Source organism: Apodemus sylvaticus, chromosome 4 (assembly GCF_947179515.1).
Source record: "Apodemus sylvaticus chromosome 4, mApoSyl1.1, whole genome shotgun sequence".
Classification (NCBI taxonomy): domain Eukaryota; kingdom Metazoa; phylum Chordata; class Mammalia; order Rodentia; family Muridae; genus Apodemus; species Apodemus sylvaticus.
In genome coordinates, this window is record NC_067475.1 from 133,793,080 (window position 1) to 133,818,582 (window position 25,503).

The window sequence follows — 25,503 nt, forward strand, 5'->3', positions numbered from 1 at the left end:
GTGTGCATAAAGAGAGAACACTTGTATGTGTAAAATATATGAATAAGTAAATCATTTTTAAAAAGTGTATAATTGATGGATAGGATCAAAATATATAAGCACGTATGGAATGTCATGATGAACCCTTACCACTAATATACACTAGTGCTGTAATATTAAAAGGTGCATTATAAAAGATAAGTTAAAAATAGAGAATCTGCTGTTATGTCAAGTCACTTAACTTTCAAAATGAAACTGAGAAATATTGGCTCATGGGTAGTTTCCTTCTGATGAAACATCAGTTCTTTCAGATATCCCTTTAGTTCTAATGACATAAAATGATTGGCATTTGCCTCTTCTGTACAGACAGCATGTGGTAAAAGACATTAAAGTACACTTTGAATTGGTGTGACTTATTTTAAAGGACAAAAAGAAACCCTGCCTGCTATGGGAGATTGTGGTGACTTAACTCAGTCGTCGGAAGTAGCCTCAGACTGTGGCAAGCCTCCCTGCCCTAATTATGAAGCTTTACTGAAGCTAATTGAACGTCTTAGCCTGGAATGCAAAGGTAGGTCTCCTGTGGGTAGATCAGCAGCAGCACCACACACTGCTTAGCACAGCACCCCAGAACACTGGGCGTGGCTTGGTGCTGCCATGTCGGAGAGATGCTGTGCGTTTGAGAATCATACACTGTTAAGCCAGAAATATTATTCCTACTCTAATTTCTCCGGTGTGGGTGGCACACCCTGTCTTCTTAAAGCCACTGTTTCTCTCTCCAGTGTTTCCTATGATTAGATCAGGTTATCTTTGTCTCTGTCTTGTAAGTTTGGAACATCTTGGAATGCCCTAGAATTGTTTTCTCTGCTAACCTCACTCATCTCTTGAGACCATGGTTGACTTTCACAACCCTAATCACATATTGTTAACAAATAAGATACAATCATGTTAACACCTTGCTTAAGACCAGCTATTGCTCTGCATTCCTGTCTGTACATCCATCCTCTGGCCTGGAAGTTTGCCCTTGTAATGGGGTCTTCGTTTTCTGTAGTTTTGCTGATTTTTTTTAATACCATGACCTGCACATGTGCAATGTGTACCATTTGAAAAGTTTTGACATATATGTTTAACACATTTAGTCAACATATCAAGACAGTAACAGATCTACCACTTAGAACACTCTTTCCATTCCCACTTTATAATCATTTATGAGATCACAAAACTGTTTTCATGTTTGGACCATGTTCCTTTATCTCCCTTCCCAAGCATAGATACTGCCAGCTGTTTTTAATTTTCCACACATTGTAATACATGTAACATAAATCAATGATAATGCTCAACTTTTCTCCATGTGCTTATTTACATTTGTATGTTTTCTTTGGAAACTGTTATCCCCAGTCTTTTGCCAAGTAAAAATAAGATTATTTGATTTTTTTTAAGTTTGTTATGTGTGTTTCAGATACCATCCCTTTATCAGCTGTGTATTTGTTATTGTCTCTTGAGACTATCTTTCTTAAGTACTGTCTTCTCTTTTGCTCTAGAGAATAAACTCAGGGACCCACACATGATAGACAAGCACTCTAACATTAAAATACATCCTTTAACCTTAGTCAGGTAGAACAAGGGTTTAAATTTTGATAAAACCACATTTAGGTTTAGTTCAGTTATTTTCAGGATAATAGCTAATAAACCTTCATCTAGCCAGTCTTTGTATAGAAGTCTTATAGTTTTGGGTCCATTTTGAGTTTATTTTTAAGTGCAGTGTATATATGGGCCAAGTTCATCTTGTGGTTGCAGACATGCAGTCATTTTGATTCACATATTGTGAAATCTATCCTTTCTCTCCAGTGCACTCACTGTATCCTTCCAAAGTAGCTTATTTTTTAAATCTTCAATTTGTTCCTGTAGATCCTGTTGCTCTTGACTGATTTATTTGGCTTTCTTTATATCAGTGTCACACTGTTTTGATTACCATATATCTGCTATATTTTAAATCAAACCCTGTTCTTGCTATTTTTTTAGGGTAATTTTTATAGTCTAGATTTTTGTATTTTCATATGATTTTTTGGTAGATTTGTTTTACTTGTATTTGCTTTTGTATAGTGGTAAAGATTAAACATAAGCCTTTGAATATACTCCTTCAATACCTAGCCATTGATGTAGATGCAAATTTTAAAATCAGCTCAACAATTAAAAATAAAGTTTGTGGTCCTTCTAACTATTAGATTGTTGAGCATTAACATCTTAGTAAATCATCAAACTACTAAGCAATAGTTTGCATTTACTTTCATGGATAACATTTTATATTTTCATTTCATTAATATTCCCATGTCATACATTAGATATGTGATATGTGTACACACACATACACACATATAATATAACATAAAATGTAGTGGTTATTTCTATATTTCAGAAGTTTTATTTGTATTACAGATATTTGGATAAAATAATATTCACTTCATGAAATAGCATTTTTTATTGATATGTTTATTTACATTTCAAATGATTTCCCCTTTTCTGGACCCCCCGCTCCCCGAAAGTCCCATCAGTCCCCTTCCCTCCCCGTTTTCCCACCCAACCCTTCCCACTTCCCTGTTCTGATTTTGTTCAATACTGCTTCACTGAGTCTTTCCAGAACAAGGGGCCACTCCTCCGTTCTTCTTGTACCTCATTTGATGTGTGGATTATGTTTTGGGTATTCCAGTTTTCTAGGTTAATATCCACTTATTAGTGAGTGCATACCATGATTCATCTTTTGAGACTGGGTTAACTCACTTAGTATGATGTTCTCCAGCTCCATCCATTTGCCTAAGAATTTCATGAATTCATTGTTTCTAATGGCTGAATAGTACTCCATTGTGTAGATATACCACATTTTTTGCATCCACTCTTCTGTTGAGGGATACCTGGGTTCTTTCCAACTTCTGGCAATTATAAATAGGGCTGCTATGAACATAGTGGAACATGTATCCTTATTACATGCTGGGGAATCTTTTGGGTATATGCCCAGGAGTGGTATAGCAGGATCTTCTGGAAGTGAGGTGCCCAGTTTTCGGAGGAACCGCCAGACTGATTTCCAGAGTGGTTGTACCAATTTGCAACCCCACCAGCAGTGGAGGAGTGTTCCTCTTTCTCCACATCCTCGCCAACACCTGCTATCTCCTGAATTTTTAATCTTAGCCATTCTGACTGGTGTAAGGTGAAATCTCAGGGTTGTTTTGATTTGCATATGAAATAGCATTTTATTTTAGCTAATGCACAGGAAAGTATCTTTACTTGTATTTATGGGGCTCAGCATAGCATTTCAGTACATGTGCACTATATGTATAATTACTAAGACATAGTTTTTATAGTTCTATAATCTCAAATGTTTGTCATTTCTTTCCTGTGAGAACACTGTCTCTACTAGCTGTTTTAAGACACTGAGTAATGTTAAGCATAGTTACTTATTGTGCTATGTGGATGCCTCCCTAGAGGCCTCCTGCTCCTTTATCTACCTTCTTTCTGTTCAGTATTGGAATGGATGAATGGGAAGACACACAGTCATTCATATATAACAAGTACTCTCATATTTAATCCCATATTGCTTTCTCCCTGATTCAGATTCTGGTAGCCTATTAAAAATTCAGAATGCCATTCATTCATATAAAAGGTTAACACAACTGAAAACTGGTCACTGCAAAGCACTTCGAGGGAAACTCCAAGTGGTGGAGAATGAAGTCAGTGGGCTCCGTAAGAAGCTTGCAGACACAGAACGTGAACAACTCAAACAAGAGCAAGAGCTCTGCAATGTAAGGTATGATGTCTCCATTTCCAAAATGGCTGACAGTTACAGGGACAGCTTAGTGGTAGAGACCTTGGCTAGCATATGTGAGGGCCTGGGTTTTATCCCCAGGACTACACCAGGGGGCTACAGTAGTGTGAGTAATCCCAGCCCTTGCAGGGCAGAGGAAAATTCAAGGCTAAAGGCAGTCTGGGACACATGGGGAAACACTGAAGAAGAAGAAGGGGAAGAGAAGGAAGCAGAGTTGGGGCTAGGATGGAGGAGGAGGGGAGGTGGAAGGGGAAAGGGGTGAAGAAGAAGAAGCATCAGCAACGGCCACATTTGTAGTCTGTGGAATATGAAATTTTGGCATTGGCACAAAAAATCAACAATCACCTCAAAGGGAATAATCATTTATTCTGGAGCCATGGCCCAAAATACCAGTGTGGTCACATCATTGGCATCAATTCCCCAACAAAAAGACAGATCAACAGAAATATTTTTCATGTAAATCTTCAATTTTGTCAGAAAATGTTTGTAATTCCTCTTTCAATTAATTTAGTAATTTTTTATGTCTATCATTTTATCTGCATTGTTTTTCATGATAATCTTCAATTTTAACATTTTTCTATAAATTTCTCCTATTTTATCAGAAATGTTTTCCATGTAAATCTCCGATTTTCTCACAAAATGTTTTTAATTCCACCTTCAATCAATTTAGAAAGTTTTTTTATATCTACCATTTTATCTATATAATTTTCTATGAAATAGTCCATTTTAATACGCTTGTCTATATAGTTCTTGAATTTTATCAGGCATATTTTCCATGTAAATCCTCATTTTTACCTGAAAATATTTATAATTCCACTTTCAATCAACTTAGAATTATTTTTATGCCTACCATTTTATCCGTATAATTTCCATCAAGTTTACCATGTTTTTCTAAATATTTCTTCAATTGTATCAGAAATATTTTCCATGTAAATCTTCAACTTTATCAGAAAATGTTTATAATTTCATTTTCAATCAACTTAGGAATACTTTTATGCCTATCATTATTATATCTATATAAAATTTTCCATGATAATCTTCAATTTAACAAAAAAAGAAAGCAGAAAATAGACTATGATAATCAGGGTCTGCAACCTTTTAGCTCTCCACAATCAGCAACTTTTTAATAAGTCAGTCAGATGTATCCCCCACCCCCTACCTTTTTTTGCTTGTAGGAGGGCTTCCGGTCTTAGTTTGTCTGTTGGACAAGAACCATATTTTGTGCTAAGGGAGGCAAATATTGTTTTATGTTCCACTATAGTAGGAAAGTTTATTCCTGGGATCTGTTATAGGTGAGGCTGAATCAAGAGGAAAAAGACAGACAGACAGACAGACAGACAGACAGACAGACAGGGTAAGCGGAGAGTTCGATCCCTGGAACTGGAGTGCACATGGGAAGAAGAGAACTGACCAATGTATATGGTCCTCTGAATTCCATACACGGGAGCCTACACACCAACATGCCACAGCACAGGAGCCCGCAATACACAAAAACAAACAAGTGCTAGGAAACAAAGAAATGTGCTCTATTGAAAGTGAAGGAATGGTCTTCCTTGCAAGGCCAGAGCAAGCAGGCAAAGATCAAAATCTTTCTTCTTCCATGTCCTTATATAGCTGCCAGCAGAAGGTGTGGCCCAGATTAGATCTGGATTAAAGAACTGGATTAACAATTTGTCTTCCTGCCTCAAAGATCCAATTAGAAGTAGATCTTAAACAGAAGTGGCCCACAGGTGTGGCCTCCATTTTGGGGTTTTAGCTAATTCCAGATATAGTCAAATTGACAACCAAGAATAGCCTCATATCTTCCTTCTGCCAACCCCTTTCTTATGTAGGTTGTCACCAGAAGTTTCCATCTATAATCAGAGAGGGCCTGCCCTCAGCAATCAAGGCAACCTGGACAGTTATTTAGTTCACACTCCCTGCTCAGGTTATCCTGCCTTGTAGATATTTGTTATTTAAAAGACAACATAATAGTCATGGGAGTCTTATAATACAAAATGAACTCAGTCCAGCATCCAGTCTCTGATGGTATCAACAGTTCCAAGACTGGAAGTTCAAAGACTTTTTGTCAGCTCTGAGAAATAAAGAACAAGTTATAGATGCAAAACATATGGCATGAAGAGAACAGTCTGAAATGGCAGATTCCAGATATAACCGTGAACAATGACACCACACCAATGCCCAAATCCAGCATGGCAAACACCAAATCCTGAAGCTTCTTGCCTGCTGTCTGGGGCTCCTCGTGTAGCTAGCTGGGTTCCACTTAGCATGTGTAGTCCCAGCTCTCCAGCTCCAGGACAACCTCTAGTCTCCTGGGCCACAGCTGTTGTGGGTGCTCAACCCATGATTCTAGAATATCCACTATCCTGGGGTCTCCACTGAAACTACACTTCTTCCTCACATGTTTATAAAGTAGCTCTCTTTCAGGGCCTTTGAATCTGCCAAGGGCATGGTCAACCCCACGTTGGCTGTGAATGGAAAGTCTAAGAATCCAGTAGTTGCTAGTTCCATGAGGCTGGATGTCTGGGCTAGCTTTCAGAATGTGCTGGGATCCTGAAGAAGCAGGTTCCAATGCCAGTGAAAGAATGGACTTGCTTGCAGGGCTACAGCCAGCAGGCAAAAAGCAAAAGTTTCCTTTTCCATAGGCTTAGAACATAGGCAGAAAAAAGCCAAAACAGCATACTAATTGCTCCTGACCCACTGTCTGGGCAAGTCCTTATTCCAATCTGAAACCAAAAGAGCCAGGATGGCTGTGTCTACATTTCTATCAGAATTCTTTTAAGCTCCCACTGAGATGGCCTTCAGTGCTCTCTAGAACTGATGAAGCCCTCAATTCTTTATCTTTCACGTCTGGAAAATTAGGACACAGGGATGCTGCTTCCCAGCTTGAGGTGCAGTGCTTTTCTCCCTTGGACAACAGCGTCTGCGTGTTGTCTGGGAATGCTTTCCTAGGCAGATGCTTTGCAGGATCAGGGAATCTCTTCTGCATAGGTGTTCTGTCTTTAAACGAACTTGGATCTTCACAAGATGGAACCTCTAAAGAGTGGGATTTTGCCTTCGGGACATCTTTCCTGTTGTCCCATTGTAGAACAGGGCGTTTCTTTTTTTAAAATTTATTTTTAATTGGATATTTAATTTATTTACATTTCAAATGTTATCCACTTCCCTGGTTTCCCCTCTGAAAACCCCCTATTCCATCCCTGTTCCCCCTGCTTCTATGAGGGTGCTCCCCCAAACACCCACCCATTCCACCTCACCACTCTAGCATTTCTCTACACTGGGGCATCGAGCCTTCATAGGACCAAGGGCCACCCCTCCCATTGATGCCATATAAGGCCCCTACATCTCCTTCAGTTATTCCTCTAACTCCTCCAGTGGGGTCCCTGTGCTCAGTCTGATGGTTGGCTGTGAGCATCTGCATCTGTATTGGTCAGGATCTGGCAGAGCCTCTCAGGAGACAGCTGTATCAGGCTCCTATTAGCATTGGCATCAGCAATACTGTCTGGGTTTGGTGTCTACATGTGGGATGAATTCCCAGATATGGCAGTCTCTGGATGGCCTTTCCTTCAGTCTCTGCTCCAGACTTTGTCCCTGTATTTCCTTTAGACAGAAGCAGTTCTGGGTTAATATTTTGGAGATGGGTGGGTGGCCCCATCCCTCAGAGGGGGGCCATATCTAACCTCTGGATATGGTCTTGACAGGTTCCTCCTCCCCCTTTGTGGGGTATTTCAGCTAATGTCATTCCCATGGGGGTCCTGGGAGGCTTTTGCTTTCCTAGCATCTGGGACTTTCTGGTTGCTACCCCAACTTCCCCATCTCCCATTGCTACACCCCTCTGTTCTATTTCCTGACCATCTGTACGTCTCTCCTATCTCTTCCCATACCTGAGTCTTCCCCTCTTCCACCCCCTTCCTCCAAGGTCCCTCCCACATTCTACTTTCCTTGATTATTTTGTTCCCCCTTCTAAGTAGGACTGAAGCATCCACTCTTTGGTCTTCCTTCCTTTTGAGCTTCATGTGATCCATGAGCTATACCCCACTCAGGATATTTTCTAGATCCATCCATGATCTGTCCACTGGTGAGAGTGGGGTGTTGAAGTCTCACACTATTATTGTATGAGGTGCAGTGTGTGCTTTGAGCTTTAGTAACAGTTTTTAATGAATGTGGGCATTTATTCTCCTTAAGCTCTTTCTTATTTCTTCAAGCTGTTTCTTCATGTTTTCTTCAAACTGTTTGAATTCTCTGAGGAGGTTTATAGCTGTTCTCTTAATTTCTGGTCTTGAAGTTCACCTAGATAATTCTCATTGGTAATCATTTCTATAGGACTAATAGATTTTGGAGAGACACTATCAGCTTGATCTTTCATATTGTTGGTATTCCTGGGGTGAGAGTTCGGCATGTAGAATTCCTGTGTGTTAGTTTTGTATAGATGGAGCAGTATTGGGGAGAGAGAAGATGTTGGGGCAGGTTGGGTCTAGAGACTTGAAGTGGCAGTCAGGTGGGTGGAGGGGGCTGGGCTGGTACACAGGATGTACTTCTTGTTCTAAGCTTGGAGTGTGGATGTAGATAGATCTGAGTGGTAAGGTTGGGAATGACTTGGAAGAGTCCTGTTGTATGGCAGTCAGGTAGGGAAGATATGGGACCAAGATGAGAGCTCCTCTTCAGTGAAGGCCAGACTAGATTTATGCACTTGTTGTGAGACCAAGGCTAAGTTACTGGTAGAGTATAGAAAATGTATAGATGAAGAAGACATGGGTATTCACCAAAATGGACCCCGGAAGAGGACATTGGTAGTCTGGATATGGAATGAGGTTGTGAAGGCTGTACAAAGGGTCCACTGGGTAGATGATGGTAGGGTGGTTCTTAGTGGAAGCCTAGATGTTGACACAGTATAAGGGGCAGTAGTAAGACTAGGTCATAGGTCAGGTCATGGGTCTAGGGACATTATGGACACCTAGAAGTCATTATTACCGGGTATGGGCCATCAGACTTGACTAGCACACTGTCTGTGAGATCTGAACTATATACTGCAGGCTGTGGAAAACAAGTATAGGGGGCGTGATACTCACCAGGCTAGACCCTGGAGTAGGATGTGGAAAGTTTTGAGATACAGAGTGGGGTGGTATAGCAGCAGCAAAGGGACCTGCGAGTTGATTTCAATAGTTTCTTTTTGCTTGCTCTGTCTTGTTGGGTTTTTTTTATTAGTAATGAAATGAATGTTGTCACTTACTATATATACTTGTATTCATGTGCATCAGTTACTTTTTTTTGCTGTGACAACACAGACCATTCCATAATGAATTTCTACTATTTATAAGAGAAAGTAGCTAGTTTCTACTTTAGACATCCTTTGTGGCTAAATAACAGTGATGTCTGTTAGGAATGGTTTACTTCTAAATTGGTCTAAGGACGTGAGAGTTTGGCATGTAGAATTGCTATGTTAGTCCTTTATAGCCTCAGGCTGCTCAGGAGCCAACCTGACCCAGGAGAGGGATTTATGAGAACAGAACGAGACAATGATGCTTGTGTCTGAAGTGGGACGCCCAGATTCATCTCCAGAGCCAGCTTCTCGCTGAACTTTAACACACATGACAGTTTATCAATGTAACACATATGCAAAAGGCATTTGCTTCTGTGTGAAGCAAAACACAGTGGTTTACATTGGGTGGAAAGTTTGCTGGGGAGTCCAGTGACAACTGGCTGGACCCAGAGAGCCTGTCCCATGTATGACCTACATAAAGCTGTTCAAACAAGTAATATGCACTTGGTTGCCCATTGCGAAAAGAATGACAAGAGGCACAAAGCATTCCTTCCTTTCAAAGTGTGCTATGAGAAACAGAACCCTTGATTTAGGTTCCGCTCTGGTTTCTTTACATTTTGTAAGGTTGCGAGTGTGTGGATCCAGATGACAGAGGTGTCTGCCTTTGCTGGTGTCTCACTTGACATTCTCCCTGACGAGTCTTGGGGTGATGACGAACTGAAAACTTGTACCCAGTTTGTGTGTGTCTGAAGATGGAGGGGAGGCGTCAGCAGGGGCAACAGGAAGTAAGAATGCTTCAGAGGACGGTCCGGGGCACCCTAGAACCTTTAGAATAATAAACCAATGTGTGATGAGCCAGGCAAAAGAAACATTTTCTGACAAAAAGCATTCCTAACATAAGCATTTTAACCTGTAGGTTTACTTTAAAACAAGAAGAGGAGAAGAGAAAAAATGCAGTCTGGGTTTCTGACAAAATGAAGGAGCAGCTGAGAGAAAAGGAAGAGCAGTATAATAAAGAAGTTCAAGTGAAGCAAAAACTTGAAATTTGTGTCAGGGAGCTGGAAGTGGAACTAAAGACTGTGAGAAATAATCTTAATAAAGTAAGTGCACTGTGTAAGTTTTGTGAGGTTGCCAGTGTGTGTCAGTCTGTAGTCATGATAAGCACAGTCAAGTAAGATCAAATGTGTTTAAAATTATATTTTGCTTTTACTTCACTGATATTATTTATCCCTTTGAATATATATTGAATATAAATATATAATCATATGGCACTTTTATATGGGGGTGTGGCCTGAGATATATGCTTAGCATACTGATCCTGCAGTCATCAAAAGCGTGTACTCACACAAGCGTGGCGCATCTAACTCATCTCCTGGGCAATGTGACCATATTCTTCTGGATACTGTGAATGGGATGGGTTCTTGGTTCCATCTTTAGGCTTACCATGGAGGCTTAGGTCGTGCAAACTCAGCTGTGTCCAAAGCCACCCTGAGCCAGTGGGCTCCAAGTTTGCTGTTTCATGTCCACAGGAATGAGGAAATAGGGACGAGAAGACAAGGAATATGCAAATTCATTAAGGAAAACTGAGAATGAATTTACAAGGGTAGGACAGGCTCCAAAAGAGAAAACCCTTGTGTTACCCTGATCATTTGTATTTCCCTTGTCTTTCATGGGTTTTGTGGAGAGAATTCAATGGAGCCTGAGGTAGGCTCTACAGTTTTCGAGTACATTATGGACCCAGTTAATGAGAAGTCCACATCCCCTATGCAGGTTCTCTTGGCTTTACCAAAGAGCTCTTCATTAATGTAGGGAAGGGCTTCCACATGGCACATGACTAGCTGGTGACGCACCAGAGGGCTCCTGTCCTCACAACCACAGAGTAGCTAGCTCACTCCAGTCTCAATGCAGGAGCACTGTGCGTTCTTATGTGGTATATGACTAACTATGTTATTTAGGGTTTGAAAATCTAGCCTCGAGTCCTTGCAGTCATCTAAGAAACTGGCAAGCTCGTTTCCAGGCTTTAACTAAAGGTTGAGCATCTAGATAAACGACAAAAGCCAAAAGGCAATAGAGTAAGCAAAATAGCAAAAGGAACCCTTGGGATGGGAGGGACCCTGAGGCTGAGAGTCTGCGAAACAGACTATAAAACCTCTAATTCCTCCGGTTTTCCCGAGTGGCCCTACCTAGACACCCTCTCCCCGTGCCTTACCTGCTGAGGTTTGTCCCTGCTGAGTCTTCTTAGAACAAGAGGCTTCCATCCTGGGGAGCAGAATTTTGTTGTCCTTGTCTACTTCTGTCCCTTTACCTCTCCTTCAGGCAGGCAGGGCAATGGCAACTCTAGCTGCCTCGTGCTGCAGAGGGCAGGGTCTGGGAGGTGGCATCGGGGAGGTGTTGGTCCAAGACAAAAGGAACCCCTGTGAGGCAGGAGGGCTCCTGGAACTGGCTCAGGGGTTCAATGGAGTTCTGGGTGAAAGTGCATTGTGAGATCCACCTGTGGGAGCAGAGGGATCGCAGTACTGACGCGGAGAATGTTAGAGCCCACAACACCATTGCACGGAGTAGTATGGCTGTCCCAAGAAAAGTCTCATGTAACAGCGATCATTGAACAAAGTTCCAGAGTGTAGTAAGGATGGTACAACAATGCTGCTTATCTATCATATACATTGAACCCCGAAGCCCTCCATTGGTCCATCCGGAGCACACCTTCTACCTCTCTTCCTCCATTACTGTCTTACCCAAGGCTGGCTATTTTTTGTTTGTTTGTTTGTTTGTTTGTTTGTTTTTGGTTTTTGGTTTTTTTGAGAGAGGGTTTCTCTGTATAGCTCTGGCTGTCCTGGAACTCACTCTGTAGACCAGGCTGGCCTTGAACACAGAAAACCGCCTGCCTCTGCCTCCCAAGTGCTGGGATTACAGGTGTGCGTCACCACGCCCGGCTGAGGCTGGCATTCTTAAACTCAATGTGAATCCTGAAATGACCTTGAACTCCTATTCTTCCCGCCTCTGCCTCCTGAGTTCTTGACTCACAGGAATGTTTCTCAATTCCAGGTTTTATCGTGTGTTGGGGACCTCATGTGAACCTCTACACACCAAGCTATGTTCCTAGCACCAAGCTTTTAGTCCTGTGATTGAAAGGGGTAGCTATCATTTAGGCGATTAAATTTTGAGAAATTCATGTGGAAGCCAGGTTCTTGGGGATTTTATAGGCTCTCTGAACACTTTTTCCTGATTTTTCTGTTAATATGGCTTTAGACGCCTTTTCTCCCCACTTATCCTACCATGAGGTATAAGAATAAAAATGTCTCCGAATGTGTCTCTAGGTTTTAGAGGAAAGAAACTGCATCGAGAGGCAACTTTTGCAAGAACAGAACACCAGAATCTTACAGGATGAGATTCTGGCAAATCACCTTCACAAACAAAAGGAGCTAAAAATCACCCAAGAAAAACTTAGTTCTCAGGTATTTTCTTTAGTTGCTTTTAAGTCTTTGTATATGTATATGTGTGTGTGTGTGTGTGTGTGTGTGTGGTTTTTAAAAACAAAGGGCTCATGAAAACTGCAGAGCACTTTTCGGTATCCTATGTGGATATTCGTAATACACATACTTTAATGTGGGAATAGCTCCCTTTTTTTTCTTTTTTTAGCAAGTTAGATAAAGTAATGTTAATTCAAGTCCATTTGTCTACAGCATAGTGATGACATTCACAGTGAACTCATCCAAACATCATGCAAGTCCCGCTTTAGACAGCGTAGAACAATGCCTTTGACACTGGCCTCCTCCTCCTCTGAAGGGTTTAGTTATTTCCCATAAGAATGCATCTTTCTGTTGTCACAAGAGCCTTGGTAGTAACAATGTACCATCTGCTTTGGGTCATGACTTCCGCTTTCTCAATCTGCTAATGGTGACATTTGGTTATTTGTTTCAACATTAGACAAAGGGAAAAAAATACAGGTAACAGAGATCATATTTTTGACATCATTTCCTTCAGTTCCAGAAGAATAACAGTTTGCTACAATTCTTTGTCACTACAAAGAGCTTTTTACAAGGATGGGCTCTAATGTAGACATCTAACTGTTTTCCTACCAAGCTCACCCAGAACAAAGGCTCTGTTTCTGTTCCATGATTTCTATAGTGCTGTGGCTGGAGCCCAGGTCTTCACACACGCTACACAGTTACTCTCTCGGTGAGGCATAACCCTAACCTCAGAAGTGGATATATTTATTCCATTTTTTTTCAAGATAGAGAGACACGGAACAGATTAGTGGGTTTCTAGCATAAGAGAAAAGGGGTTCCTTATCTCTTTAATCTCTGTTCTAGAAATAGAGTCCCATGAAATTAGTCCGTTTGTGGCTTATTTCTCTTAACATAATGTGACATATTATCAAGTGGGAGTACTTCTTCACTTCTGTTTATTCTGCATCTGTGACACTTGTCCAGTCAGCAGTTGATAAATGTCAAGGTTCTGCCTGCTGGCTGTTGTAGTTAACATCTCTTTTGCTGTGAAGAGGCACTGTGACCAAGGTAACTTATAGAAGAAAGACTTTACTAGGGTTACTGTTTCAGAGGGTGGGTCCATGACCATCCTGGTGGGGAGCCTGGCAGCAGACAGCAGACAGCAGAGAGCAGACAGCAGACAGCAGACAGCAGACAGCAGACAGCAGACAGAAGACAAACAGCAGACAGCAGACAGCAGACAGAAGACAAACAGCAGACAGCAGACAGCAGACATGACACTGAAGTAGCAGCTGATAGTGTATATTCCTATCCATAAGCAGAAAGGAAGAAAGGAGAGGGGGTGGGAAAGAGAGGGAGAGAGAGAGAGAGAGAGAGAGAGAGAGAGAGAGAGAGAGAGAGAGAGAGAGAGAGAGAGAGAGAAGACAAAGAGACAAAGAGAAAGAGACAGAGAGACACTAAGACTAAGACTGGGAATAGTATCTTTCCTAATCCTTTCCAAATAGTTCTACCAACTGAGGAACAGACATTTAAATATATGAAGCATTTTTACTCACACCACCACACTGTCTGTTACTGAGGATACCTCCACAAACTCTCATTTATGAAGTACTGGTATAATATGTATATCTCCCCATTTCTCTTCTTTTGCTCTTGCTGACTTACTCTGCTTGTTGGTTTGCTTGCTTGCTTGCTTGCTTGCTTGCTTGCTTGCGAGTGCAGGGTCTAATGCTGCAGCCATGATAGTTCTGGAACTCTATATATAGAAGACCAAGTAAGCCTGGAACTCATGATGAGTCCCCTGCCTCATCCTCCCAGATGCTTGAATTCTAGACACAAGCCACTTTACAAGGCTATATGTCTCATGTTGTTAAATAAATGTTATTTATGTGTGCTTGACAGTTGTTAGGATAGCATTAACTCTTCACACAGCTGTATTTATTGTGGCATTGTTCACAACAGTCAACTTAAGGACTCATATGTCCATCAGTGGATGAAGAAAAAATGGCGTGTATGTGCCATAGAATTTTATTATGCCATAAAGAACATGTTCTTGGGGGCTGGAGAGATGGCTCAGTGGTTAAGAGCACTTGACTGCTCTTCCAGAGGTCCTGAGTTCAAACCCCAGCAATCACATGGTGGCTCACAACCATCCTTAATGAGATCTGATGCCCTCTTCTGCGTTGTCTGAAGACAGCTACAGTGTACTTAGATATAATAATAAATAAATCTTTAAAAAATAAAAGAACATGTTCTTGTGGTATATGAATGCTATGAGAGAGACAGGAAGACCATTTGGGAAATGAAGGGGTGGCCTATCCTAAAGGATAAAGAGAAAGACAGAAAAGGTCAATGCTGGCTGGGGTTAAATATGCTCAAAGCGCATGATACTCAGAGAGGAAAATGTGTTTTTGAAATTCACCACTACACACAGTGAAAATATGCTAATAAATAAAATAAAAGAAAGAAAAAGCATAAAACAACATTTTTCATACCATAACAGTAATTTACTTAAGCCACATAATAAGGCTCTCATTCTAAATATGTTAAGAAGTCAAATATAAAATTAATAGCACTCACAGTAACAGTGAAGAATTGTCTTGCATTTCTCTCACTATGCATCAAGAATGAGACTTGGCGCCATTCTTCATTCTGCACTTGGAGCTGGGATTTATAGCTGTGCAGTAATTTACCAACTAACGTGCTCTGGAGACAGTACTTTTCATGTGCCATCATTCCACACAATCTCCAGTACTCATCAGAGTTCATGCTGAAGCATCCCCGCATGAGCAGTGACAGGGGATGAATGATTCCCGTGAAATCAGGAATTATCTTGATTTCACATTGCAGTTCAGCATTTTCAGCGCATTGGCTCTAGGCCACCTCTGATGCCCACACCCCCTGCGCACTCCTTAATCCAAGAGGAAACATTTGCTTTATGCTATGTCAACCACTGACCACCAGGGAGCCCTGAGACCAGACGGGCTGTAAATCATGATAAGCAGACAAAGGAGCATTGGTCAGTGATATTAGGGCTTGCTTCACGGGGTATTAAGAAATTAATGGTGGGCGTGAAGCTCGCCATCTGTTGCACTCTCAGAAGGAAAGAATGGTTCTGTCCACTTCACAGAGATTATTTCTTCCACTGGCAGGCCACTTCGTTTTTAATAAAACATAAAGCATAGTAATAATGCTAATGGTGGCATGAACCTATGAAGTTCTTGGCATATGCACTATAATTTAGCCTTACCAATCACCCAATAAAAGATGTAGTATTGTTGACTCCAGTTTATGGAGAAAAACTAGATATAGCAAGGATAACTTATTTGGGACCACATAGCCAGTAACAGTTGAGTTTGGGCTTCATACTCAGCCTTTAGAGTGGGAATGACTACTGGCATTGAACTAGCAGACATTTATATGAATATGTCAGATCACACTTGAGGTAATCTTTGGAATGCAAAAATTTAAATTTTCCCCACGGGGAGGGGGGAGGGGCGGGCTGCCTTGTTTCCCTCCATTGTATCAATTTTTGTTGTCTTTAGGGTGATGATGGATTGAATGGAAAATAGCTCATGTGTGTAGTACTTGGTCTGTTGTGGTGAACTGTGGAACCTTGAAGAAGCGAGGCCTGCATGGGGAAAGCAGGTTTCAGAAGGGAGGTCTTGAGGCACATGGGCTGGCCTGGATTGGTCACATGGCTCTGCTTCCCGATCTACAGGCACACAGCAAGCTGTTTGGCAGATTCTTGCTGCCACATATTGAACCCCAGCTGTCATGTTTTCCCCACCACAAAACTGAAATAAAATGCATGTCTTTTCTCCTGAGTTTTATATCTTGGCAGGCTTTATATCATAGCAAAGAGGAGAGAAACTAACTGAAAATTGGTACCAAAATGTAGAGCTATTACTGTAAGAAACCCAGTCACGTGGTTCATGGGCCTTTGGAGCTAGTTTGCTCAAAGATTATGGGAGAATTTGTAGCTCAGGCTAAAGAACCCTTAGACGGTTGTAAGTGGAGTTTCTTCTTGCAGAAGATGACGGCAATAATACAGAGATTACAACCAGTCAATATGTAGCGTGTGAGAGATTGTGTCATTCTTAACTCTAAATGGGACATCTATCTCACACTCCCTCTCTAAAGGTTTAGAACTCATTGCAGAAAAAAGAGACAGAAAGATTGTAAGAGCCAAGACAATTGGCACCCAGAGCAAAGCAGTATTTACCAGACACGACAGGGCCACTGCAAGCATGAACCCACAGAGGCAGTGACTGCAAGTTCAAGGCCTGCACAAGATCTAGCCCAAGACCCAGTATGGAAAGATGAAGTGTTAGCATTTCCCTCAGCTACAGGGTCTGCCAGGATGTGAGCCAGCTACCTCGGTCCCATCCCCCACAGCCACACCACCACCATGTTCCTTACCCACCATGATGCAATATATTCCTCAAACATGAGTGACCCAAATCAATCCATTATTTCTGTAGAGTATTCTCTTAACAGTGACACAGAAAATAACTGATACGATAATATATAAATTGAAAAGAATACTTTTTTTTCAGTCCTAATGAAAGTTTATTACAGAGATGGTTCCTGGACAGCCAGGTCTACACAGAAAAACCCTATCTCAAAATGACAAACTTTTTGAAGGATTATCAGTGTTATTTAGGCTTAGTGAATTATAAAATCTCTGTCTTTTGTTGTGAGGAACATTTTTGGATGTGTTTATAATAATTTAGCTAATTTTGCAGTAGCAACAACAACAAAAACTATACATAGTCTCTGGTGGAGGGTTACTGTGTCCATTGATATTTGAGCACAAAACCCAGAGTGGGCACATTTATACTAGATTGTTAGTAAAGGATTTTTTTCCTTTGTTTTAGTTACAAGAAGCACTGGAGCAGCACTTGCAGCCAGCCCAATGCGCTACGAAGATGTGCGACTGCATAGAAAAGTACAAGACCGCATGCCAAATGTCTTGAGTATTTACAAAGCAAATACATAGTGTGGTATGAGAATTATACCAGTCACGACAATTTATGAGATTTCTTCTTAATGTACTTGAAATACACACTTTAGGCTTGGGGTACAGTTTAGTGGTATAATAATTATTTTTTGCAAATCTGATAAGTTTGCTTTATTATTCATAAAACAAAGGCTAGAAAATGATACATTTATTATTTCACCTTTTATTTTTTAAGAATTTAAATAATTATTCTTTAAGATTGGTGTTGATAAATTATGTGATGTTTTCAAGGCTCAGCCGTTAAAGTCTAGGCTCACAACCAAAAATATAAAATTTGTGTGTGAGAGTAACTATTTTAAAATGTACTTTATAGACTCAGACTTGAAAACCACAAGTTAAAAGCGACAGCAAGAAAGCAAGCCGAGGAAATTGAACATTTAAAGAAAAATCTACCAAGTGAATTTTTGGTAAGTTATTCTCTTATTTCTTTGAATAACAAAAAAAAAAGTTTTACTTCTCTTATATTAGGAATGCTGCATGCTGGGGGCCAGCTCCAACAGTGAGTTCAGAGGTCCAATGAGGAGATGGAGGGCCAGTGGCTAATGTGGAGCAGGCACACACTTACACATACATGGGCACACACACACACATGTGGGCACACACTTACACACACGTGCAAGATGAATGAGGCTCCTGCGACTTTATTTTTATTTTCACAGCTTATCGTCCCCAGAAAAATCTTTCTAGCGGCACAACAGTTACAATGTGGTTATATTCTATTTTTCTTGCAGTGAATGATTACGATGAATATAAGTAAAAAGAAAAAATACCAGCATGTTCCCCAATACCTTTGCAAGATTAAGCATTTTATGTATTATATGTGAAAACCAAATTATTACCAAGGACCCACATACATGCATGTCTAAGCACGTGATTTGTTTCCCTCACAGGCAGGCTGCAGTTTGCTGTTAGAAAGAAAGGATAAATGATTTAAATATTTATCTCAAAAGGCAATCTTACAAAAAGTCTTAAAAGAATCACAAATCTAAACATATATATAATCAGCCATTTCTACTTTAAATCCTCAGGGTGCACACCTATTCACCAACCGTTTTTTTTTTTTATTAAGTAAAATCAGGAGGCCTAGAGCAAAAATAAGTACCACAAATTAATCATCGCCTTTAATCACCAATCCATCTTTAGCAAGAAAGGCGCATCAGCTAGCGATAGCAGGACTGCTATTCTTACCTCTGACCTCAATGAGCCCCTGCCTCAACTATCAAAACTGCGGTTTTAAATTATACACTTTCCCGCAAGATTCTCCAGAGCAAAGCTACTAACAAAAACATCTTTACTTAACTTTACCGACAGTCTACTTCTCTAAGTTCTCTCTAAGGATGGTAATTGAATCATTAATCTGTTCCAGCAGCAATACTGTAGAGATCGATCATTGTTATTGTAAGTACCGATGACACTGCCCATCGAAGGGCTGGAAACCCCCTTAGAGTTTTCACACAGCTCGTAGATTATGAGGGACATGATGTCCATGCAGACGATATTCCAAGCAGAGAGACAGTGCATAACAGTAGGAGGTCGTCAGGACCTCAGGGCTCTGCCTCTCCAAGGCACACCCATCAGGGTCATGCTAACCAGTGGGCTGTTCTCTGTTGCGTGTAATAATTAAAAACAAACTAACTAACTAACAAACCTTCGCTATTGGGCTATCTGGGGCTGTGGTGGACTTCCCGACCCATTCCCGTGGTTCGGTTGCTCTGAACCTCTGTTTTCTCAGCCCCCTGTGGTTAGCTGTCACAAATTCCTGTAGCCCAGTAAAATCAAAACTCCAGAAGCTTGTAAATTATCGGCCAGGTTTATATCAGTAAATTCTCAACCCACAAAAACGCCCACACAATGAACTCAGAGTCAATTGATATTGATACAAGCTGCCCACCTAGATTACATAAACACAAACTACGCTCCTAGATTGCACAAATTGCCCTATATTACTCGATTGCTCGTCTGTGATTTATAGCTACCTGTGGCTATTTCAAGCCACATGGGTCCCGTTCATCCTCTTCCTCCATCTTTCTCTGGCCTTGTCCATCTGTGTCCCGTCCTGTCTCTCTGAAACTCTTAGCCCCGCCTACCTTTTCATTGCCCAATCACAGACTCTCTAGTCTTATATTTCACCCGCCCTCACCTGCAAATTGACAGCAATCCACAGTTCTCCACAAATTCCAAAGCTGTGCGTTGTTCCTCTTGCATAGCTCTCGGCGATTTTAGCTAGTAGGACCTTTTCATTGGTACACATATTCCTGTTCATATCAGTACATTTGCTTATATTAGTAATACGAGTAGTACGAGTAGTCCTGTTTATAGAAGTTTGCTGCATAAAATTCTTGATACTTTATAAAATTACTGATCTGGGCACTAAGTTTTAAATAAAGATGTTCTAAGAGTTTAAAACCGATTTGTACAACCTACATATTTAGTCACTCACCCACAGCACAAAGAATATGTAGGCGACTTCTTTGTGCTGACTATCGTGACTAGTGCAGCTCTTTTTTTTTTTTAATTAGATACAGTTTTTATTTACATTTCAAATGATTTCCCTTCTCCTGTTTCCCCTCTCCCATAAGCCCTCTCCCCTCACCCTGTTCCCAAATCAACTCCCTTCTGCTCCCCTGGCCTGGTATTCCCCTACACTGGGGTCTATAAGTCACTGGGAATGAATGCACCTTTGAAACATCATTCTATCCTTGAACAAACCCCACTAACCAGCGTGTTGATTGGTCTATCTTACAGCTAGAAAAGTCTAATTTTCTTACTGAATTTTTAATACACATAATTTAACAATTTATTGATTATGAGTTGGCTGAGAATAAGTCATAAGACATCCCCTTACATCGGTGTCATAAAGAAATGTATTAATGGATCAGACAAATGAAAGTCCAGTAATAGTACCCTAAGCCTATTAAATTTATTGAAAGTAATGAGGATTTTTCTACATATTCTCAAAAATTAGGAATGTTATCTAAAATCATTAGCCACTTTGAACTCCTACATGTTCCAAAGGTCTAAGGTGTCCTACATGTTCAAGTTGTTTTGTTTCCTTATATGACAACAATTCCCATTCAGTAACATCATCTCACCCCCATCAGTAACATCATCTCACCCCCACTCAGTAACATCATCTCACCCCCACTCAGTAACATCATCTCACCCCCATCAGTAACATCATCTCACCCCCATCAGTAACATCATCTCACCCCCATCAGTAACATCATCTCACCCCCATCAGTAACATCATCTCACCCCCATCAGTAACATCATCTCACCCCCATCAGTAACATCATCTCACCCCCATCAGTAACATCATCTCACCCTCATCAGTAACATCATCTCACCCCCATCAGTAACATCATCTCACCCCCATCAGTAAGTAACATCATCTCACCCCCATCAGTAACATCATCTCACCCCCACTCAGTAACATCATCTCACCCCCACTCAGTAACATCATCTCACCCCCATCAGTAACATCATCTCACCCCCCACTCAGTAACATCATCTCACCCCCATCAGTAACATCATCTCACCCCCATCAGTAACATCATCTCACCTCACATATCTGTGTCACTTTGATTCATAAATAACCTCAAAGTTCAATTTCTCAAAGCCAACATTTCTTATAATCTATGTTTAAAAGGAGGCTTATTATGGCCAGCTCACTTAGCATCAATTTAAGGGACTTAAAACTAGGCACTAAAGTAATCTAAAAGTTGTTCATCCACGTTTGGCAATAGAATCTGACTAAGCTCTCTGGCAGGGTGGCCCACATTAGGATTCATTGTGTGGCTTGAGCTGCCTCACAATTATTATATCATGCTACTGAATTTAAGTCATTCACAAATAAATATGGATCATATCTCTCATGGGAGATAACAGCTTTTCTGAGAATCATTACATCTTAGAATTCAATTCAAATATTATCAAACTTTTGTAGTTCAGGAAAAGGATTATTGACATTAAAATCTTTTGTTATAAGATTAATTAACTATCATCATCATCATCATCATGATGTCTTATTGTCTCTTTTCTGTGAGCCAATTATTTGTAGGACCTATATAATGCCATATGAAGACAGATACCATAAGACGCATTCTTCTAAGGGCTGACTTCATTTTAAAACAAAGCAATAGAAAAATAACAGTTATGTAACAAAGGCAATGAGTATAAAGATTATGTCCTGTGACTCTTTGTGAATTTTTCCTTGTTGACTTTCTGAGTAATTAGTAACAGCATTGCAAGAATCAAGTAGGCATGATACTTTGTTGCAACTAAAATTGTGTCATTTTGTTGCTTGTATTCTATTAGACTATTGTCAACTCACTTTCCTCAGCACCAAGGTATATTATTTTATGTCTACAGAGTGATGATCTTTCTGCAAAACTGGAAACTGCATCTTCCAAATGTTTGCATCTCTATGAAAAAAATCAGCTGCTTCGGCGGGAGTTACTGTCTATGAAAACAATACAAAGGAAGTGTGAAAAACTAAAGAAGCATAAAAAGAAGTTAGAACAAGAAGTAGTTAGCCTCAGAAGTCACATGGAAAACAATATGATAGAGTGTGGCCAAATAGAACAGTATAAATGGGAAATCGAAGAGAAAACAAAGCAGGAATTGGTGGAAAAGTTAAAGCAAGTCAACCTTTTCTTGCAGGTAAATTATATGCAATATGTCTTCACTCTTTTCACTGCAAATAATATTTTGTGTGTGCACATTTTATGTATTCTCCTACTCCTCACGTCACAAGCTGCTTTATAAATTTTTAAAGAAATTGTGAGAAAGGCCAGAGAGAGGTTCAGGAGGACCAGAATGAAACAGAATCTTCTGGACAGGGCAAAACCACAGTATTCATAAATTCACAGCAGATGTGATAGCCCTCAGAAGACCTGGACAAGATCAAACCAGTCAACATTTTAACATGGTGTGGGAGGGGGTTCAGGCCCCTCCTCCTAACGAAGGAGCTATGGACAGTTGATGGCTTCTCGGGAGGGGAGAGCATATTTTTAATGGGTGTGGCCCCTAGAGAGCCAACCATGCTCAGTGGATGACCCCACACCTGCGAATATGACAGCATGAATTGGTACATGACGTTTTTTTAAAAAACGACAACAGGAAATTGTGTATAGGAGGAGTTGAAGGGAGCAGAGGGGATGGATGTGATCAAAATGCATTCTAGGAAACTCTCTAAGAATAAAAGTGTTTTGTTAGACAATTTGGAAGGAAGGTGATGCATGTATTCCCTGGAAATGGGTCCGTCAGTGTCTGTAAACTGACCATACAAAACTACTGTCCTTAGACTCACTTGATGTTTTAGACAAGCTGGCATAAAACCTGACTTAGGAAGAAAAGGAAAAACTATGGAACAAAACTTGCACTTTGAATTGTACTTAAGTTAACTTGTTCAGTGTATTTGATTTTGAGTTGCTATTATTTTGTGACTTATCAGATTGTGTGAGTATGACCACGGAATAATGTCGATCTGAGGCCACAGTTCATTGGTAGGTCATGTGCTCAGCACATGTATTTGAGCCTCAGCACCACAAAAAAATATATATATATATATTTTATATATATATGGGTATATAAAATATATATATATATATATATGGGTAACAAGTAAAAGAATGATTATATTTTAAAATTCAAGTTTAAAAATAAAATAACATAACTCACATCAAGGGAAGATAATTGGAATTTAGCATCATTTTACATATTTAAAATGTATCTGTGAAATGACTGGCCAAAACTAAAGGAAATAGGTGCATTATAACTACTTAACTACAGTTATTTTTAAACAATTTGCGTTCAATTTTCTGTAGACACAAGCAGCATATGAAGACAAGCTAGAGAAGTTAAGACACAAACAGAACGCTTCGGTGCGAACTCAGATGGAGGTCAGAATAAGGGACCTGGAGTCCGAATTCTCTAAGATGAAAAGTCAAGTCGAGTGTAATCAAATAGAAATGGAAAACTATAAGCAGCTCTACCTAGAAGAAGTGAAAATTAGAAAATCATTGTCAAATAAATTAAGCAAGTAAGTCGGAAGTCAGAGAAGATAAATTAGGCTCAGTGTTCTGTCCCTAGAACACAATTTTTACTAAAATGGGTTATGGCAATTGGTGTGAAAATCAACTATAGGATGTAAACTGGTAGGCTGGTGCTGACGCCCAGTCAGAGTGCTGGTCTAGCATGTGCAGTGCCCACCCCACCCCTCACAAAGCTACAAAGGAAAAGAGAATGGAGTCTTAGAAAATAAAATCAACAACAACTTATCTTAAGAGGCTAGCGAGGTGGCCCCAGTGTCTAAGGGTGCGTACTGTTGAGCATCCAAGCCCAGTTCCCAGGATCCACATCAGGCAGCTCACGCTGTCAGTCCAGCTCCAGGGGATCCAGTGCTTCAAGCTCGGCCAGCATCTGCAATTACGTGAGCACCCGCATATTCCTCTTTATATAAAAAAAAATCTTTTAATAACATCATCCATATCAACTTATATCTCCTTTCTATATAGCTTTTTATCCTTCTTTATGCTATCCTATAGTTAACCTGGAATGTTTCTAAAGCTCTGCATTTTATGTACTCATTACCAAATTTCACCTTATCTTCCTCTCAAAAAGAGACATTAAAAGGATTACTGTTGCAGTGTGCACATTCTAGTCACTGGATAGAAGTTTTTTTTTGTTACTACCACTTGAGGGTCCCTAGACACAGAGTCTCCTTTACAGTTTTTTATTGTGCCTTAAAACATAGTTTTGTCCTAGGAAAACATTAGCATAAAACTTAAGAAAAGTATACCTTGGAAAATGATAAGACAGTGTCTGACTCTGTGGGTCTGAGTAGAAGACAGAAAGGGTGGAACCCTTCTGCTCAATGGGGAATATCATTACCTGCTTTAAAATGTAGGTTACTTAGGATCCACTCAGGAACATGAGGTATGAAGAATTTGTCTTTGCACTCTTCACAGAACAGATGAAAGACTGGCTGAGGTCAAAACCAAACTTCTCCTGGAGAGAAAACAGAACAGAGCTTTACAATACAGCATGGTGGACACAAGGCCCATCCTGGAGTCCACTTGTCCTAGAGACAGTAATAAATTTTTCGATCCGAGAAGTTTCTCACGAGAAAATATGCTTCCTACATCAAACCTCTGGCACTCGGTTGACACCATGGAAAATTGCAAGACCAAGGTTAGTTTTATCTTCCTTACTTTCCTTTGGATTCCATTCCTGGTGTAGCTCTTGTTAACTGTATGTAGTGCCAAGTTATTTAGTTGGCTTACCCATAGTGAGTGAACATTATAATAATGTGTGCTCATGGAGAAAGAAAATAGAAATTTTATAATTTCCAAGATTTCCAAAACTCTCATTTACAAGCAATATTCATTTGTTGACGTGAAGTTTGTTGACTGATCAGTGGACTTCCAGCTTCTTTAAAAGCTCACCAGTTTGCTACATTAGCAAACAGATGCGACCACAGAAAACTAAATGTTTTAGAAATGTTTTGGCTTTCCTTGCAAGTGATTTAATGTGTGCTTCTATATTAGTTTTAGTGGTTTTTTCCTAGCTAAATGAAAAATATCATTAGAATTTTAATGTAATTGATTTGACTCAAGGTTTGCTTTCCAGAACACGGCCAAATTCACAATATTACCTCTGGTGTCCTATTAGCATTATGACATGTCTCCATCCTGTATTGTCTTCATTAGTTGCATGCTTTGCTGCTTTAAACGGTTGGAGGAAAACTCTCCAGTGTCCTCTTCCTTACCCACTCAGCTTTCGGGTGCCTCTCCTTTCATTCAACCATCAAGCCCAGTTTTGGTGCCCACGAGTTCATGAATGTGGAATGTGTGGAATCCATCTGTGGCAACTCTCTTAAAGAAAACTGTCTTTCTTTCAACAACTATCAATTGCAGTAGGTTCTTTGATAGGACTGGAACTTCATGTCCGTCGCCAATTGCCATGCTGATATTTC

General features: G+C 40.3%; 1 protein-coding gene across 1 annotated transcript in view; it reads left to right on the forward strand.

Annotated features, from left to right (window-relative positions):
- Window positions 1-426: 426 nt before the first annotated feature.
- Window positions 427-25,503, forward strand: part of LOC127683715 (ankyrin repeat domain-containing protein 26-like) — a 43,300-nt gene continuing 18,223 nt past the window's right edge. The window contains exons 1-9 of the mRNA XM_052180973.1: window positions 427-547; window positions 3,583-3,775; window positions 9,970-10,153; window positions 12,371-12,508; window positions 17,383-17,453; window positions 17,839-17,932; window positions 21,897-22,187; window positions 23,354-23,568; window positions 24,497-24,719. Coding sequence (XP_052036933.1) covers window positions 427-547; window positions 3,583-3,775; window positions 9,970-10,153; window positions 12,371-12,508; window positions 17,383-17,453; window positions 17,839-17,932; window positions 21,897-22,187; window positions 23,354-23,568; window positions 24,497-24,719 — 1,530 coding nt within the window. The remainder of the gene's footprint in view (window positions 548-3,582; window positions 3,776-9,969; window positions 10,154-12,370; window positions 12,509-17,382; window positions 17,454-17,838; window positions 17,933-21,896; window positions 22,188-23,353; window positions 23,569-24,496; window positions 24,720-25,503) is intronic.